Genomic DNA, 18,076 nt, shown 5'->3' with positions numbered 1-18,076 from the left:
TTATTTAGATCGATAGTTAGATAAAAAAAAGGTAAATATTGTTTAATTAAATATTTTTGGAAACACTACTTTTTTTCGCACTTTTTTGACTTTAAATTGTATAGAAAAAAAAAGATTCAACGAGTGGTGCTAAGATCTCAACTGATTCAGAATCCTTATATATTTCTTAACATAAATCCAAAAGATCAACTGCGTCATTTTGCATCGAACTGAACTAGGGAGATTTTAATTGATGAAGTCAGTCATTTTGGTGTGCCCCAGGGCTCTGTTTTGTCTCCGACGCTCTTCCTCATTTTCATAAATGATATTTTTTCTGAAACTTCTAACCCACTAAATTTTTTTCGGGGATGACAGTACCCTCAGCTTTTCATATTCGTTTTTAGATTCTCATCCTTGTTCTTCGGATGTGGACTACCAACGGCAGCATATAATAAGCTCATCAAATTCTGATCTTGACAGCATTGTTCAATGAGGAATTAAAAACCGTGTAGAATTTAGTGCCTTAAAAATTCTATGCTGTCTACTGTCGCAAGAGCGTAACTCTCACTCAATTCCATTATCCATAAGTGTACTTGCATCGAGGAGACTGAACAGCTATCAGTCCTAGGTATGTGCATTACAAACCACTTGTTGTTGAAAAATGCTGCTAAGTGTTTAGGTTTTGTAGTTTTTTACCCCTTCTGATCTGGCTGTAATTTATAAAGCCTATATTAAAACTTGAGTACAATTCCCATATTTGGACAGGTGCTCCTATAACCCAATTGAGTCTCTTGGACAGAATTCAAAAGAGAGCTCTTAAAATGATAGGTGGCCGTTGTCCAACTGAAACTTTTGTATCTCTCGCGCACCGTCTTAAGGTTTCATGTCTCTCATTATTTTATCGCTGCTTCCATAAGCAATGCTCTAATGAAATAGCCATTTGCATTCCTCCCCTCAAACAACACAACCGTAATACTCGTTCTTTTAGGAATGCCCATCAGTTTACCCTTGAACCCAATTTCGGTCGTACTGTAAAGTACAGAGATTCTTTTTTTAGTCGCACTACACGAATGTGGAATGCTTTACCAGACTCAATATTTCCCACTCATTACAATGTGCAGGCATTCAAAACCAATGTGCATCGGTATCTTCTTTCAAATCCTATCCTCCCTTCCTAATTACTCGCACTGTGTATAATCATTATAAGGGTATTCATATCCCCTTGACTGCGCGTACAATATAAAAAAAATGTGTTCCCTCTTTTTTCATGGAAAATTCTTTGGAATTACGATTTCTTTGTTTGTGTGTAGTTGATTTAGAAAAGATGAATTTATTAAAAAAAAAAAGTAAATCATTTTTGTTTTATGTTTATTACCTAAGATTTTCAAGAGTTTTAGAGCTAATTTCATATGTAATACAATTTTAAATAATGCATTTGTTTTCGGGTACGATTGAATTATGCTCAGGTACTTTAATTGAAAAGGATAAAGAATGTATTGATAAGATTTAGGGATTAAACAATATTCATGTTCCCTACAAAACAAAAACCTTTAAATGCAATGACCTTTCTTGGTTCAACAACAAAATTAAAGTTTTAATAAATAAGCGCAATCTAGCTTACAAAGTTTGGAAACGTTTTAGACTCGATGAACTTCGTAAGGTCTACACTGACTTAAGAAATAAAGTTGTTCTTGAGATTAGGGAAGCTAAGAGACGTTTCTATGATCCTCGACTCAACCCTTCATTAGCCGGTCATAGACTTTGGAAAAATTTAAAAGAAATTGGTGTTGGTAAGCACATTAACAATGTTTCTACTATCATTGATTGTGATGAGTTGAATACCAATTTCACATCCCTATCATCATTTGAGTTTAATGATAGCGCAGACTTTTCTGAACATTTAGAAACCGACATCTGCTCTACAAGGGGCTTTAGCTTCTCTGCAATTGATGATGAAGTCGTTCTAAAAACCTGTTTATCTATTAAATCAAACTCAATAGCATTTGACGAAATCCATCCATTGTTTGTGAACGCAACTCTACCGATTACATTGAGATACATAACACATCTTTTCAACACTATTATCATGACTGGGGTTTTTCCTATTGTCTGGAAACGTGTTAAAATTGTTCCTGTTCCAAAAACCCGAAATGAGTATCGGCCAATAGCCATATTGCCATATTTATCGAAAGTTTTTGAAAAAATTATGAACACGCAAATGCGGCAATGTCTAAAACGTAACAACATGCTATGTCCCAATCAATCCGGTTTCCGTCCTAAACACAGTTGCACTACTGCCGCTAACACGAGGTGTTCCCCAAGGGTCTATTTTGGGTCCATTACTTTTTACCATGTATGTTATTGAGCTCCCGTCTCTATGCTTTAACTCATCCATACATATGTATGCCGATGATGTACAGCTTAGGTACAGTTGTCCACTGGGGTTGGTTGAAAATGGCATTTGGGAGATAAACGAAGATCTTAATAAGATATTGCTCTGGTCGCGATCAAACGGACTTTGCTTAAATCCTACTAAGTCAAAATGCTTAGTCATTTCAAAAGACCCTACAGACACATCTTGCTTTTCTCCAATATTACTCAATGATAACCCTATTCAGTTTGTTGACTCAGCCAAGAATCTTGGAGTAGTATTCAATACGACACTCACTTGGACAAATCATATACAACTTATCATAGGTAGAGTTTACGGAGGCTTACGTATGTTATGGACCACCCAAAGAATCACTCCAATAAAAACAAGAATGATACTTGCTAAGTCACTGCTTATTCCCGCTTTTATTATTTGGGTGTGAACTATTTAGTAATTGCGATTCCAAGCACGAAAGGAAACTTAATGTTGTCTATAATAGTGTGACAAGATATATTTTTGGGCTACGGAAATATGTTCATATAACCTCATATGCAAAATCAATATATGGTTTTTCTCTTGATAATCTTTTCTCGTTTAGGACCTTAATAATGCTCCACAATATCATGCAAACACGACAACCCCCGTACCTTTACAACAGAATCCTTTTTCCACGCTCTAATCGAAGCAGCGATCTGATACCAATACGCTACTCCTATCTTGTTTCAAACCGTCAATTTTTCGTTCACGCAGTTCGGTTGTGGAATTCCCTACCTCAAACTATAAGGATGATAGGCTGCACTACACGGTTTAGAATAAGACTTAGACAGTACTTTGAGGCATTGTGATGATTTTAACTTTTGTTTTTTGTTTTTTTTTTTTACTTTAAAGGTGTTTTATAAGGTATTATAATAAAGTCCATGGATCATATCTTTTTCATTAATTTAATGGTATAAAGTAGTTTTGTTTATATAAATTTTCTTTTTCAAGTCATCTTGTTTAAAATTTAGTATTCATTCATTTCATGTAAACCAATTGTAAAACTGAAGCTTGTACTACCTTAAAAGATATTGTATCTTACTGTGCACGACTAAATAATATGTAATAAATACAATTTTAGAACATGTTAGTATAAAGGTAGGTAGACGGGTAGTTTTATTGGAGTGTCTTTAAGTACAGAACATCTCTCTAAAGCTTTGAGTATAAAATACGATAAGGACCATGCAAATAGGAAGAGTGATATAATTTAGGCAATATCTTCTGCAAGTCTACTTCGTGTTAAAAGAGTCAAGGAAAGCATTCACACTCCCGAACATAATCCCATAAAATACACCAATAACAACGCATTAGCTTTGTTTATGGATTTGGGACACTCAAAAGAAAAATATAAAATGCTGAGAACTTCATTAAAACATCACAACATAGATGTCTTGCCATCCTACAATATGATAATAGAGTAAATCTTCAAAACATGATAGATCATGCTGCAATGCGGCTAATAGAAAGCAAAACGAAGGATCAAATAATTGTACTTCCAAAGAATCTAACGTTACAGAGTAAATCGGGCTGTGATGGATCATCTGGGCAAAGTGCCTACTAGCAAAAAATAAATACAACGATTGTGAAACAGACGCACACATGTTCATGGCATCAGTTGTCCCACTTCTACTCAATAGTACAAATGGTGAACATTGGAGGAACCCTCATTATATTCCAATATGTTAAGGAGACTAGTGACATCATAAATACCACAGTCAAAAATAGTTAAAGCCAAATAGCAGATATTCAACCAACAATATATAAACTTAATGAAGAAGCAACTATAACTTTGAATCACGGATTCTTTTTAATTATGATAGACGGAAAAGTATTAAACGACTTAACGAAAACAAAGTCTACGCGGTCATGACCGATAGCAAAAAGACACAAAAGAACTTCAATAAAGATGAATCAATTGAGGACGAACATAATTGCGAATAAGGAATCTCTCCACTGCACGCTACAATCAGATGCATGGAATTTATTTTGAGCTTGCGTATACTCTTCGACAAGAAGGAGAAGATACTGATGAATCGATTGAGACCAAGGAGGCGGAAAAATTAAGGAAAGATATCCAAAGGCGTTTTCGCGATGAGCTTGGCCTTGAAGTGGATAAACCGAAGTAAGGATTTGGAAAAACTTATGATGGAAACACTGAAAGAAGATTTTTTGTACATTGAGATGCAACCGCTCGAATAACTGGAGTCAATGGAGATGTTATACCGAGGCTCAAAGTAATATTAAACGTTTTGATTTGCAGAGAAGTAGTGAATGCAGCAAAATTTTGGGAGTATACTTAAAAACCACAGAGCTTTTAAAACAAAAGTATTCTGACAAACTACTCACACTTACTCTACACAAAATATTGGTTCATAGTAAAAATATTATTGAATATCAATCCCTACCACTTGGAGAACTGTCAGAAGAAGTCCAGGAATGCAAAACTAAAGACCACAAGAAATATCGATATCAGAATACGTGTAAAGTTTCAAGGATTCGGCAGAACGAGGACCTATTTAACATGCTTGCAACCTCTCCGGAACCACTTATTTCTTTCTTAAGGCATGTGAAAAGCCAAAAAGATCTGAAAGAAAGATACTCTTCAGAAACGATGAGTTTATTACACATTTCTCCGGACTTAGATGATAGGTTAGGTTATAGTGGCTGTCCAAAATGGAAACGGACACACTTAGCCCACTTTAATGACCCATTGTGATACTACATGAATCTTGAGGCTTGCTCCTAAGCTCAATGGAACCAGCTTGAGTCCCTTACGAAACGTGAGACGCTGATTATACCGATATGATTTAGATCGTTTAGATCGTTAAAGAAGAATTCTCCTAGGTAATTCTAGCGTTTTCGAGCTAGAGCAGGGCATGTGCAGAGAAGATGAAGAACCGTTTCTTCCTCTTCCTCGTCCATACAGCTTCTGCAAAAGTCATTTGAGAATACGCCTAGTCTCGTGGCGTGCTTTCCTATTAGACAGTGTCCGGTTGTGACACCTTTTATCGAACTTATATGCGATCTGCTTAGAGAGAGCAAGCACCTTGAACGTTTTAAATCCAGTGTTGGCCAGATGTTTTTTGTGACTTGACACGTGGTGATGTTGTTCCACCTGGTGCTTGCCCTCCTCACAGCGTCTTGCATTAGCAGCAGTTTACAAGTAGCGATTGGTATGCCAGTACTTGCCAAATGTGGTAGGATGGGCTGTACTGTACCGTTCCTGGCGAGTTCATCTGCTTGATACCGGCCTGGCTTTCAGAGAAAATACGGATATCAGATGTTGATATCACGTTTGCTTTGAGCCAAGACAAGACTTCTTTTATCGCCAAAAGTTCCGCCTGGAACACGCTACAATGATTGGGAAGGCGGAATGAGAGACTTAATTTCAGTCGTTCAGAGTACACACCTGCATCACCCCTTCTTTCGTTTTTGACCCATCTGTGTAAAAATAGATTGACTCATCCTCCAAGAATGTCCTATCCTCCCAAAAAGATCTGGGAGGTATAGAAATCTGGAAGTTTCTGACGAATTGCAGTTGGAGGATAGTGTAGTCTGTGCGCTTTGGAATTGATTCTAAGTACCTTAGAATTACGGAGTGGCCAATGTTGTTGTTAGTCCACTCCATTGCGACGAAGCATTGAGGCGAATAGCAGAGCTTGCAGCTATTTGTTTGCTTAATATGTCAAGAGGTGTAAGGTAGAGCAAGGTGTCCAGTGCGGTCTGATTATCGATGTGTATAGCCAATGAGTGATTCTGGGTTGTAAACCCCATTTATTACCAATAGCTTTTTTGCAAGAAAACTCTTTCCTCTACGTTGCGTTTCTAATTTAGTTTTTTGTCTAAGACAAGACTCAGGTATTTAGCCTCGTGGACTTAGATGATAGTTTCCAAGAAATTAAGTGTTTATATATTAATTTGTTTTGTCTTTATTTCTTTTCCCACTGTTTGACTTGTAATATATCACCAAAATACATTGTGTACTCTTTAATACTGGAAAATATAAAAAAATGCCTTAAAATTAAAAAAAAATACTTTTTACCCACTGCTTAACTCGAATGGGTCCTTTTACTCTACTGTTTCAATTCACTCAGATTACTTAAAATGCCATTATATTTATCACCTTTGTTAAAACTTATTTTATTAACACACATTTCTGAAACACCCTGTTAACAGTTTTTCTTGAAAGTCCCGATTTGCATAGCCTTGGCAATTTCCTTCAAGATACCAAAAAATTAAGCAATATCTTTATTCGTTTAGAAAATATGTTTTTGCAACCAAAAAAGTCAAAACGGGCCACTGTGCGTCCATTAAATTAATTCCTTAAAGAGAACACTCCCATTGTACGAAATAAACTATTAACCATAAAGCCGAAGTATTAACCATTACATTTCACACTTAACTATTTTTGGTTTATTAATTAAGAGGTAGTTCAGTTTGGCTTAATTAATGTTGAACTGAATTGACGTGAATTCATTTTGGTTAAATTTGAAAAATTAGGAAGACCAAATAGGTTTCAGGACTAAAATATGGTTGAGTTACCTCTGGAGTTTGTTTCAAAAATTGTATTTTTATTTAGCTATTTAAGTTTATGGTAAAAGTTAGAAAAGAAATAATAATAATTTCCTTTTTTTTTTATTGATGTTATAGATAATTATAAAAATGAAACTTCCGACCATAAATCACAACACAATGAAAACCGTATACGCGGTGGCGATAACGCTCAAAAACCCAACAACAACCCGCTTTCAAATATAACATCATTTGATGTAGAATCTCAGGCGAAATTAAAAACCACAATATATACAGAAAATATTGAAGAAACTACAACGAAAATACAACCAAATGCAGTATCAAAAGAAGACTTTTGGATGCCTGCTCCAGATACAATTAAGAGGAACTACATTAAGTCTGTTGCCGAACAGTCAACAATTGATAAATCATATCCTAATCATGTTAATAATTGGAGAACAGCTCATTTACCAATTGATGATGTACAACAAATCAAAAACGGTATTGTTTTTATTAAACAACAACAAGACTTTAAACTTAAATTAGATACAAACGGTCGTCTTAACAACATTTTTAATGTATTATTTTAATTGTATTTAGATAATTGGAGATCGACATCTTTATCAACAAATGACCATAACGCTGGAACAGATGTCCTGAAGAATTTGCATGAAACGCATAAATGGAGATCAACCAATTTACCAACAAATCCAGCACAGAATGGTTTAATTTTTGCAAACCAAGAAAGCAATCTTAATTCAGGAACAGAGGCACTTAAAAATATGCTTGGTTTGGCTACAACAAACTCCAATAAGGTAAAAATATTCAAATCAAGAATGTTTAATTTCTATGGAAATGTAACCCTTCTTAATTGTTATTATATTTCAAATCTTTAGCCCATTGTCAATGCATCTCAATTTCCTCCACCGCCAAATTGGAGAAATTCAACAATGGTAGCTAACAAATCAGACGAAGCCCTTCAAATGTCAAATCCTGCCACCGATATTAAAAAAAATGACGTTCCGTTGCAATACTATGGAAAATGTTTTCCGCATTTTGCAGTAAAGTTCTTTTTTTCGAATAATAATTTTTGAAGTACGTGTTTCTATTAAATTTTCGTTTTTTTTGTTTTATTACAGCCACAACAGCAACTGCCTTATGTCAATGATAATTTTTACAGTCCCGTGTGTTTAAATCAGAAAGGTGCTTTTATACCTTTGCAAGTGTTGAAGTCTTGTCCAAACAAAGTGCTACAAGAATCGGTTGTAGTGGAGGAAGAAGTTGAACAATCGGTAAGATAACTTTCTTTAAAACTAAGACTTTTTTTTGAAAAACAAAAGAGTAATAGACCCGTAGAACGTTTTATGCTTTAACTCTTAACTTTAGAAACCTTTTTGGAATGCAGAACAAATTTCGAACTCCAAGATCAATATGGAAATTGAAGATGCACGTTAGTTTGACGTCATTAAAAATGCATTTTGAGGACCATTCCGTACAAAAATATAGGGTTGATCTTTTAGTGGTTTCCAGTAGGTGGTGCTGGCATTTGACACCTGTCAAACTGATTTGTCGAAACGCGTTAAAGTTATTTAAATTTACTACTTTTCAGTTTACGGTTATCTTAAAAACTAAGGTAGTTATAGATTAACCTTGGTAAAAATAACTTGTTTTGAAAAATAGGATAAAGTAGGGCAAAATATAACCTAGGTTAAAAAAACAAAACCGTGTTTAAAAAAGCTGTTTTAATAAACGTCAAAAAAACTGCGTGAGTACAATCGGCTTTCTGCTTTGTTGCATGAGTAAAAAGACCAATTTTTCATTTCTTAAAAACAATTATTTTGTAACCACTTTTATTTTATAAATCTTGGCAATTTTTTAGCCACGTTTTTAACCTCGGTTAGTTTTAAGCCTGGTTTATTTTTGAACTAAAGTTATTTTTTAGCAACTTTTATTTTTAAACCTTGTTTTTTTTTTTTAACCAACGTATTAATTTTTAACCTATATTATTCTTTAACCTAGATTATTTTTCAAACTTTGGTTATATTTAACCACGGTTATTTTTTTAAATCATTGGTTATATTCTAAACACGCTTATTTTTTTCTGCAAATGAAGCTCAGAAAATCCACAAGTGATCGAAGAGGTACCGTTGCATCTAGAAACAATGACTTTTTGTTGTGCTATATAATCGATATGTTTCATAATTTCGCATTCCTTCCAAGGTGCTACCTAATCTACAAGTTATATGGGTATTATCATAGACTAACTAATAATAAAGACGGGACACTTCATAGAAAGAAAAAGAAACAAATTTTAGATTGCCTCCACAGCAAACATGTTTTGTTCGAAGAGCGATAATTTGTTTGTTGTTATGATTAAAAGTTGCAAGTTGCAATGAATGATCGAACCACACGCAGGTCAAAATAAAAAGAACACAGCGCAGACGCAGATACGTACATATTCACTTTCACAGTTTGATGCGTCAACTTCACAACAGCAAAAAACACACGCAACGAGTTCTGTTTTCTGTATCTATTTCATTGTGCTATCACAGCGCAGACGATACAGACATAATCACAGAGTGAAGTAGGTATCAACTTCACAAAAAAAACACACGCAGAGTTTTTTTTTCAGTTTTAATTTTTGTTGTGTCTTTTTTTCAAGATTGCGATATGCCTTTTTATTTGTTTTATTATTCATAAGAAATTCGTTTTCAATACAAAATAATTTTATTTATTAAGTGGTAAGAAATTACAAACAAATCTGATAAACAATCTTAATTATTGTCAAGACATTGGGTTACGGGTCAGAAGTTTAACATGCGATCAAGGTTCGAATAATAGAAGGTGCTTGAATTTTCTAGATATAAGACCATAAAAGCCGTTCTTTTATCACAACTGTCAAGGAATTTTCGCGTTGTATGACCCTTGTCATCTCATTAAAAGTGCACGCAATACATTATTAAAAAAAATATAAGATGCGTCGAGGGCATTGCAACTTGGGAAGTTGTAGAAAATCTTTACGAAGCAGAGATATACAAAACAACAAAAATGGCACATAAGATATCTTAAAAGCATATCAGGTCAAACAGTTGGCAAAAAATTAAAGTAAAGTACGCTACACAGATTTTCAGCCACACTTTAAGTGCTTTCATAAAGGCGGCCTTTAAAATGAAAGTATTTAGCTCAGAAGTAGCTACATATGTATGCCTTATCTTCATCAACATTCTTTGATTTTATGAACAATTTGTTTGACTGCCTAAATTCTAAAAGCCCTTTTAACAAAAATATTTATAGGAGTGGCTTAAAAGAAAACAACATCGTTCGAAAATTCCTAGAAGAAATTATTAATTATTTGGAACTTTGACATTTAAAGTTCAAAATAAGACAGATAAAAGAATTGTTAGAAGACCATCGAGACAAAAAATATTTTTTAACTTATAAAATAAATCAAGATCCAATTGAAAATTGTTTTTGTGAAGATGTTGACCTTCCACAATTTAATTGATAGAGGACCTTTCTCTATGGTATTTCATCGGGGCCGCAATTTTGAAGATGACTAAAAAAATATCTTGTAAATTATGCGAAACTTATATGAAAAGATGTGGGGAATCTATTAAAATGAAAAAGTCTTCAGAAACATTTTTGTTCCACAAAAATTACTCAAAAACATTAGATTTCGGTAGCATAACTGCTCCAACTGATCTTTTCTTTGAAATCTCTAAGGTTCATGTACAAGTTTTTAAAATAGTCATCAGCAGCACTCCACATGTAAAAAAAATTAAATCCACAATTACAGAAAAGTGTATTCTAGAAACTAATAGAATTCCAAAGTTTTCTTTTTGGTTTTCCAGCGAAAATGTTTGCAGTTCTCAACACATTGTAATTCTAGATTATATAATTCTTATTATGCTTAAAAAGTTTTGTGTTTGGGAGAGTGCAAAGCCTACAACGTCTAAAAAGGAGCTAAAGCAACACCGGAAGCTAAACAAATTTACAAGCATAAGATTTCTTTTAACTTTCTCCAATTATCGGATAAAAAACAATAGTTTAAGTAATTATAAGTCATCAAAAACTCAAACACTAACACTATTAAAAAGAACTAAAAAAATCTTTAAAAAAATAAAAAAATAGAAAAAACGTAAAAAAAAATATTATTAAAATAACAAATATTGAATTAATTTAAAAATGGTATCACCAGTTGAAAAAAAAGTGGGTCTCGCAATTCTGTCTGTCTGTCTCCACCCATACAGCCTAAACGGCTGAAGGGATTTTCTTCAAACTTGGTATATAGTGTTGTTTGTCTAATATGCCCAGGCGTTTTTTTTTTTATTTTTTTAGGACCAAAAATAACGGTACCTGCTATACAATTTTTTTTCGCTAAAAACGAAAATGACATTTTTCTCAAACACGGGTCTGAGGATTTTGTTAAAAAAATCAAATGAATTTAATAAAGAAATGCTACTTTTTAATTACGTTTTTATTTTCATAAACTAAAAACTTAGGACACCTACACTCTACAGTACATCCCTGTTTTTTGATATTTTTTTTTGAAAACGACTTGTTCAATATTCTTATAACTAGATGTAAGATACTTTTTTATTATTTTGCAGAAAATTTGAAAAAATCATGTTTCTTAATTCAAAAACAACGGTACCTTCCATACAAATGTTGAAAACCGGTAAAATAAAAAACTTATTTTTCTCGAAAATGGCTCCAAGAATTTGTATAAAAGGAAGTATTTTTATATTTAAAGTTCTTGTTAATACTTTTATAAAAAAGAAAATACAATTAACGGTTACTAACGGTACCTGTCATAAAACCGATTTTTTGATTTTCAAATTTCTCGTCAACGGCTTAACTGATTTCAACCAAAAATCTTATGCGAGTTCTCCTTTACCATTTAAACAATTTTGCATATAAAAATTTTCAAATAAAATAATTTTTGGATTTTGGAAAAATATTGAATTTTTTTTGTGAAAATTCAATTTCTTGGAATATTTTTTTGTATTGTATGTAAAATTGTATTTTATTAAATACTAAAAGTCTCCAATAATTTCTGATTCTTAAATTCATATTTATCAAACACATCAGATGGCTTACTTATTTTTTATCTCTAAGGTTTTAGCCATTAAAATAACTTAATCGATTTATCTAATTTAATTTCTTTTTTTTTTTAATAATGTCACAATATTTTTGAACAAATTAATATGTACTTGTACATCATCAAATTCTAGCTGCGTTCAAATTGTTAGCTACGAGAGCAAGTTTGTGCGATCCAGTTTTGCCCATTTTTTATTATTTTGAAGAGAACCTTTGCAGCTAACGAATGGAATTCAAAATTCTGCGTCTGCGCTGCGTTCTTTTTATTTTGACCTGTGTGTGGTTCGATCATTCTTTGCAACTTGCAACTTTAATTCATAACAACAAACAAATTATCGGTCTTCGAACAAAACATGTATGCGGTGAAGGCAATCTCGGAGGAGGCAATCTAAAATTGGTTTCTTTTTCTTTCTATGAAGTGTCCCGTCTTTATTATTAGTTAGTCTATGGTATTATACAGATTTTCTCAAGTCGAACTCAATAATGACTCGAGAGTCGATCTTTTTATTTACTAACAAGTCCTGCTTTGTAGAGGAGAAGACGTCGCCGCTTTGATGAAAATTTTGAGAGCGATTTTAATTCTTTATTATTAATATGTAAAAGAAAATATATGAAATATATCTAAACATATCTAACATAATTTTATTGTTATAATTGTGATCAGTACAAAAAAAGAGGCTGGGATGCAACCCACACTGATAACTTCCCATCCCGTCTGTCGATTTGTCTTGCTTAAAAGTTTGTCTATATGTACTCGTATCAATTTTTACCAAATTTGCGTACTATTTTTTGTAGATTTTATTTTTTATGAAATGGATTTTTATATAAAAATTACTGAATATTGAAAACAATATTTTCTGTGAAATAAAAAAGTTTCAAGACATTTTAATTTTTGAAAAGCTATTTGAGTCGAAAGTAAATCTTAACCAAGTTAAGTATTGTTTTTTTTTAGAGTTTTATTTTTTGTAAAAAACCTGTCAATGTTGAAAACAATATTTCTTATAAGATAAAATTAGTTTGAAGCCAATATTTCAAAGTTTTGAAAAGATATTTGAGTATAAAAACCAATTTTAACCAACTTTTGTTAAATTTTTTTTAGGTTTTCAATTTTTTGTACAAAAACTGTCAATTCGATTTTTCTCAAAATTTGTCCTAATGTTGACAATAATATTTCTTATAAGTAAAAATTAGTTAAAAGGTATTATCTCAATTTTTTAAAAGATATTTGAGTCGAAAATCATTTTTTTAACAACTTTTGTTAATTTTTTTTGGTTTTTTATTGTTTGTAAAAAAAACTGTCAATTCGATTTTTTCAACATTTTACTGAATGTTGACGACAATATTTTTTGAAAGATAAAAGTAAATTAAAGCCAATATCTCAAAGTTTTAAAATGATATTTGAGTCGAAAATCAATTTTTACCAACTTTTATTAATTTTTTTTTAGGTTTTTATTTTTTGTAAAAAAAACTGTCAATTCAATTTTTCTTAACATTCTGAAAAACAATATTTTTTATAAGATAAAATAAGTTTGAAGCCTAAATTTCAAGTTTTTCAAAAGATATTTGAATCGATATTTAATTTTTACCAACTTTGAGTCATTTTTTTTAGATTGTTATTTTTATAAAAAAAACTGTCAGTTCGATTTTTGTCAAAATTTTATCAGATGTCAAAAACATTATTCTTCGTTGCACTACATTGTTTTGAAAATGAAATCATATTTAGTCCTAATATTTTGGATCCGACAAATTTTTTTTTCAGTTTTTTTTTTATTTATAAAAAAAAACCGTTTAATGGATTTTAATTAAAAAATATACTTCTTTGATATCACATTACAATATATTATAAACAATTTAATTCAAGTCTCTAGCGTTTTTGGTTCGTAAGTTATTTAGGGTTAGCCTAAATTTTCACCTTTTTTCAAACTGCTATGGTAAAAAAACCACCCACGCAATTTTCTTCAGAGCCCTTTCTGCATCTGCCTGCCTTATTATCTGTATAACAAAATTTATTTGAAATCGATATCTCTTCTGGTTCTTGAGCTATGGACGACGAAAAAAACGTCGCGAACGTACGTACACACGCACGCACAGACATCTTTCTAAAAATCTTTTATTTCGACTCTAGGGACCTTAAAACGTCGAGAAATGTCAACATTTTCACTTTGACAAATCGGACCCATTACAATAACTTCCTATGGGAAGTTAATAATTCTTTATATGTAAAAGAAAATATATGAAACTTATCTTAAAATATCTAACATAATTTTATTGTTAAAATTGTGATCAGTGCCCAAAATATAATCGATTATGATCGAACGATACTGATTTTTGCTGATGGCGTAATTCCACGTCAATTAGTCGCCAAAATCATGCGATTTCAATCCCCGAAACTTTTGACGCATTAAAATGTAGTATTTCTTGAGTTATGGCCGCGATACCGCAAGAATTGTGGAGGCAGTGGTTAAAAATTACCTCAATAACGCTCATCGTCCCATGATAATAGTTTTCTTCTCTCAATGACAATGTCCAAACTGTATCGCTGTGATTTTTTTGGCTTTACTTTTTAACCGACAAATAATTGACCCTGTACAAGTTTACATATTCTATGTTCTCTCAGACCCTCATGAGTTAGATGATATCTTATTTTTATCATTAAAATACATCCTAAAATCCACCTAGAACTCAGGAACTCACTTACCCTTTCCCTTAACCTCTACCTACATTTCCAATGAGATCTGCTAGCTGAAAACATTTTAACGTACTCACGAAATATGACGGTATGACTTAAGTACCTTCTATATCAAGCCTCACAGATTGCAGAAAGTATAGTCAGCGGTCTTTGAAAACTTATCTCGACCTCAATTATTCGATTATATCATCCATTGACTGCAAAACCAATTTTCAATTATTTAGACTAAATGCTTACTATGACCATAAATAGTACAATCCTCTTCTAAATGTTGAAACAAGTTTTATAGCAACAAAGCTTATTTACTAAACAAATTATTTTCAAAGAACTCAATCCACCATTTTTGTTATTTTATATGTAGATGCGAAAACTAAACATCGACGCGTCTAATAACACAAAAGGCAACTATAAACAAAAGAAGACGACAATACCCCTCACTGACTCAAATAAACTAATTGATGCACTTCAAGTAAGCTTATTTTATTAGAATATATTTAAAGTGTAAAAACTAATTTATTTACTTTTTTTTTTAAATTCAATTCTAGGAAACGGCCACGAAAAAAACACCAAAAACTTCAAAGATCGCAGCTAGATTTGACAATCTTTAAATTTTGTCCAAACAAAAATATTTAATTTGGAGTTCAAAATGTATAAAAAGAGCTACAACAATGCAGATGTAATTTAGAATCAGTTAAGAAGTAAATTAAAATGAAATGTTTAAATAAGCAAGAAGAATAAAAAGTTATATTCAATTTTGAAAGTGTTAGTGAATCTAGTTTTTTTTTTCTAAATATTTTTCTCTCCTAATATACAACAAAAACAAATATTGTATTTAGTAGAAAACTGCTTATATAAAACTATAGAAATAAAACAAAAATGACAAAAGTTCAAGTTAAATTAATTTTATTTATTACAACTTTTTCTATGTCTGAGAATATCGATAGCAGACAAATATAATGTTTTCTTACAACTTGGACAAGTGTAGCCGGATTGTCCGCTTTTTGGCTTTCTACTTTGAGTTTCATCCTCAATCTTTATGCTTTTAAGACTTGACTGCTTGCATCCTTTTAAAAATGAAGAAATAAAAGTAACATCGAAAATATAAATGGAAAGAATGTCCAGGATTGATATAGAAGTCTCAAATGACTGTCACGACCACATATTATTATGCAAAGGGAACTAGGGAGCTAAATAAAACCAAAATTAATTAAGATTTGTACTTACTTGCTTTGTGAACTAATTTTTTAATACCATCCATTGGTATTTCTTCGTTACAGAAAGGACATTCCCAATTGTGATCGTTCATTTCAGCGTCCATTGCTATTGTCCATTGAACTTCTCTCAAACTGTCATATATATAAATTTGTTTGTTATTCAGTTAAATTTATGAGATGACATTTTATTTTACCACCCGTAAACAACATTTTCGGTAACATTCATTCCTCCCTTTTCTGTATTGAGCAATGCTACAAAATCTTCTGAAAAGGGATTCGGTATAAGATTTTCGGGGTCCGTCAATTGTTGCTCATTATAAAGATTCTAAAAGGGAAATTGTTTTTTATTAAGAGAATCCTTTAAGTTAAGCATAAAACGCACACTGTGAGTATTTAAAACTGATTTTAATTTTCTATTTCGTTTAAAATTAAAGTATTGAACTCTGTCAAATAGTACTTACTTTTGGATAGTTTTTCGAGGAGATCTGTGCCGGGTAACTCCAAAGCTAACGAGGTTCTAAAAATGGAACTTCCCTACCTTTGCTAAGTAATAAATCTAACAACGGTATACCCTAAGCCACATGCAAACTTATGCTAAAGCATGACATCGCAAAAAAAGCGAACCTCAAATGTTCAAAAACCTTCCCAAAACTTAATGCTAAACGCTCAAAGCTATAGAATAGAAGTTAGCTACCGAGTCTGCAAATAAATTTTGCAGACGCCTGGACAGATGAAAAGGAGACAGTGCTATATACATGTCCTGCTCCATCACAAAAACGAAGACTCTTCTTCGGGGTTTTCCGCCAGCAACTAAAGGGTTTTTCAATAAGGGCGGGTATAAGGTATTAACAAAATTATTTTCTAATTGGAAAATGACATCATTCAAATGCCTACCTCGGCTTCTTACGGTGGCACGGATCCGAGTGGTCCAATTTTGAATGACTCTTCCTCATAGATCCGGCTGAATTTGAGCGATGGCCTGTTCACCTTTGCGAACATTGTGGTTAATTTGCATTGAACTGCGACTTTAAGAAATCCCACAGGAAAAAGTCTCATGACCTTGGTGGCCAATTCACATAACCCCTGCGAGAGATAACCTTACCCTCAAATCGGTCATGACAAATGCCAACCGTGGCGTTTTCTGTGTGGCACGTAGCGCCGCCCGTCCTGCTGGAATCGACTAGGTCCATATGTTACAATTTGGGTCATAAGAAATTAGTTATCATCGTTATGTTGCGCTCGCTGTTGACGGTGACCAATTACGCCGCCGGCGATTCGAAGCCCAGTCAGCGAAAAAACGGCGTTGTCTATGATCATGAACTTTGCGCTACTGGGTCAATTGGATCTTGTACCGGTGTAGGCTCAAGTCCCGACGCAAAATTCCCCAAGTTGAATTCTGCGAAAGGCCGAGTTCTTGTTGCTCGGAGAGGAATATACTTCCTCGGGTTCTGCTGTAGGTACACTTACACGGACCGCCGCGATGTTCTCGACCAAGCTTGCGTTCTTTGAACGTACGATGTGTCTCAAATTTGGCCACCAAACGTGGAAGAGTCAAGTGTGGAGGGCTTCAGCAGTAAAATGGGAGCAATGCGCACGACTTTTCAATTGTGCAACTTGAAATGATGATTTGATGATAAAAAAGTGAATAATAAACAAAAGATTTGACAGATTTCACCAAAACAAAATGGCCGCTACGGGCCGCCAAAATCTACCCCCGCCAATTGATTGAATTGAAAAAAAAAACTACTTTCACCTAAACTACAAACTACAAACAATGTTCTGTCGAATTAGCCAGTTGCATTCCAACACTTAAACAATTCAGCCGTAATACTCGCACTTCTAGGAATGCTCATCAGTTTACCCTTGAGCTCAATTTCGGGCGTACTGTCAAGTATAGAGATCCTTTCTTAAATCGCACATCGAGAATGTGAAATGTTTTGGCCAACTCTGTTTTTCCCTCCCATTTTGATGTTCAGAACTTTAAGACCAATGTGCACCGGTATCTCCTTTTAAATCCTTCCCTATTTTCCTAACGCTCGCACTGTGATTAAATATAAACATATGAAGGGTACTAATAACCCCTTGAATGCTTGTGAATTAAAAAAAAATAAAAAACTACGTGGAGAATAGAGGCTACTGACTTAAAACTTTAAAATGTTCTTGTTTGCGAGTAAC

General features: G+C 32.9%; 2 protein-coding genes across 2 annotated transcripts in view; one reads left to right on the top strand and one right to left on the bottom strand.

The window, feature by feature from the left end:
• LOC129948527 (5'-3' exoribonuclease 1) overlaps positions 1–15,578 on the top strand; it is a 47,796-nt gene extending 32,218 nt beyond the window's left edge. Inside the window, exons 18-23 of the mRNA XM_056059564.1 lie at positions 7,037–7,399; positions 7,499–7,713; positions 7,795–7,959; positions 8,038–8,190; positions 15,049–15,156; positions 15,233–15,578. Of these exons, the coding sequence (XP_055915539.1) occupies positions 7,037–7,399; positions 7,499–7,713; positions 7,795–7,959; positions 8,038–8,190; positions 15,049–15,156; positions 15,233–15,295 (1,067 nt within the window). The 3' untranslated portion in view covers positions 15,296–15,578. The remainder of the gene's footprint in view (positions 1–7,036; positions 7,400–7,498; positions 7,714–7,794; positions 7,960–8,037; positions 8,191–15,048; positions 15,157–15,232) is intronic.
• Positions 15,574–18,076, bottom strand: part of LOC129948528 (probable ATP-dependent RNA helicase DHX34) — a 28,834-nt gene continuing 26,331 nt past the window's right edge. The window contains exons 15-17 of the mRNA XM_056059565.1: positions 16,096–16,226; positions 15,912–16,033; positions 15,574–15,751 (exon numbers count right to left, since the gene is read on the bottom strand). Of these exons, the coding sequence (XP_055915540.1) occupies positions 15,591–15,751; positions 15,912–16,033; positions 16,096–16,226 (414 nt within the window). The 3' untranslated portion in view covers positions 15,574–15,590. The remainder of the gene's footprint in view (positions 15,752–15,911; positions 16,034–16,095; positions 16,227–18,076) is intronic.

The sequence above is a fragment of the Eupeodes corollae genome, chromosome 2 (genome assembly GCF_945859685.1).
Source record: "Eupeodes corollae chromosome 2, idEupCoro1.1, whole genome shotgun sequence".
Lineage (NCBI taxonomy): Eukaryota > Metazoa > Arthropoda > Insecta > Diptera > Syrphidae > Eupeodes > Eupeodes corollae.
This window is presented reverse-complemented; position numbering and strand designations above follow the sequence as displayed.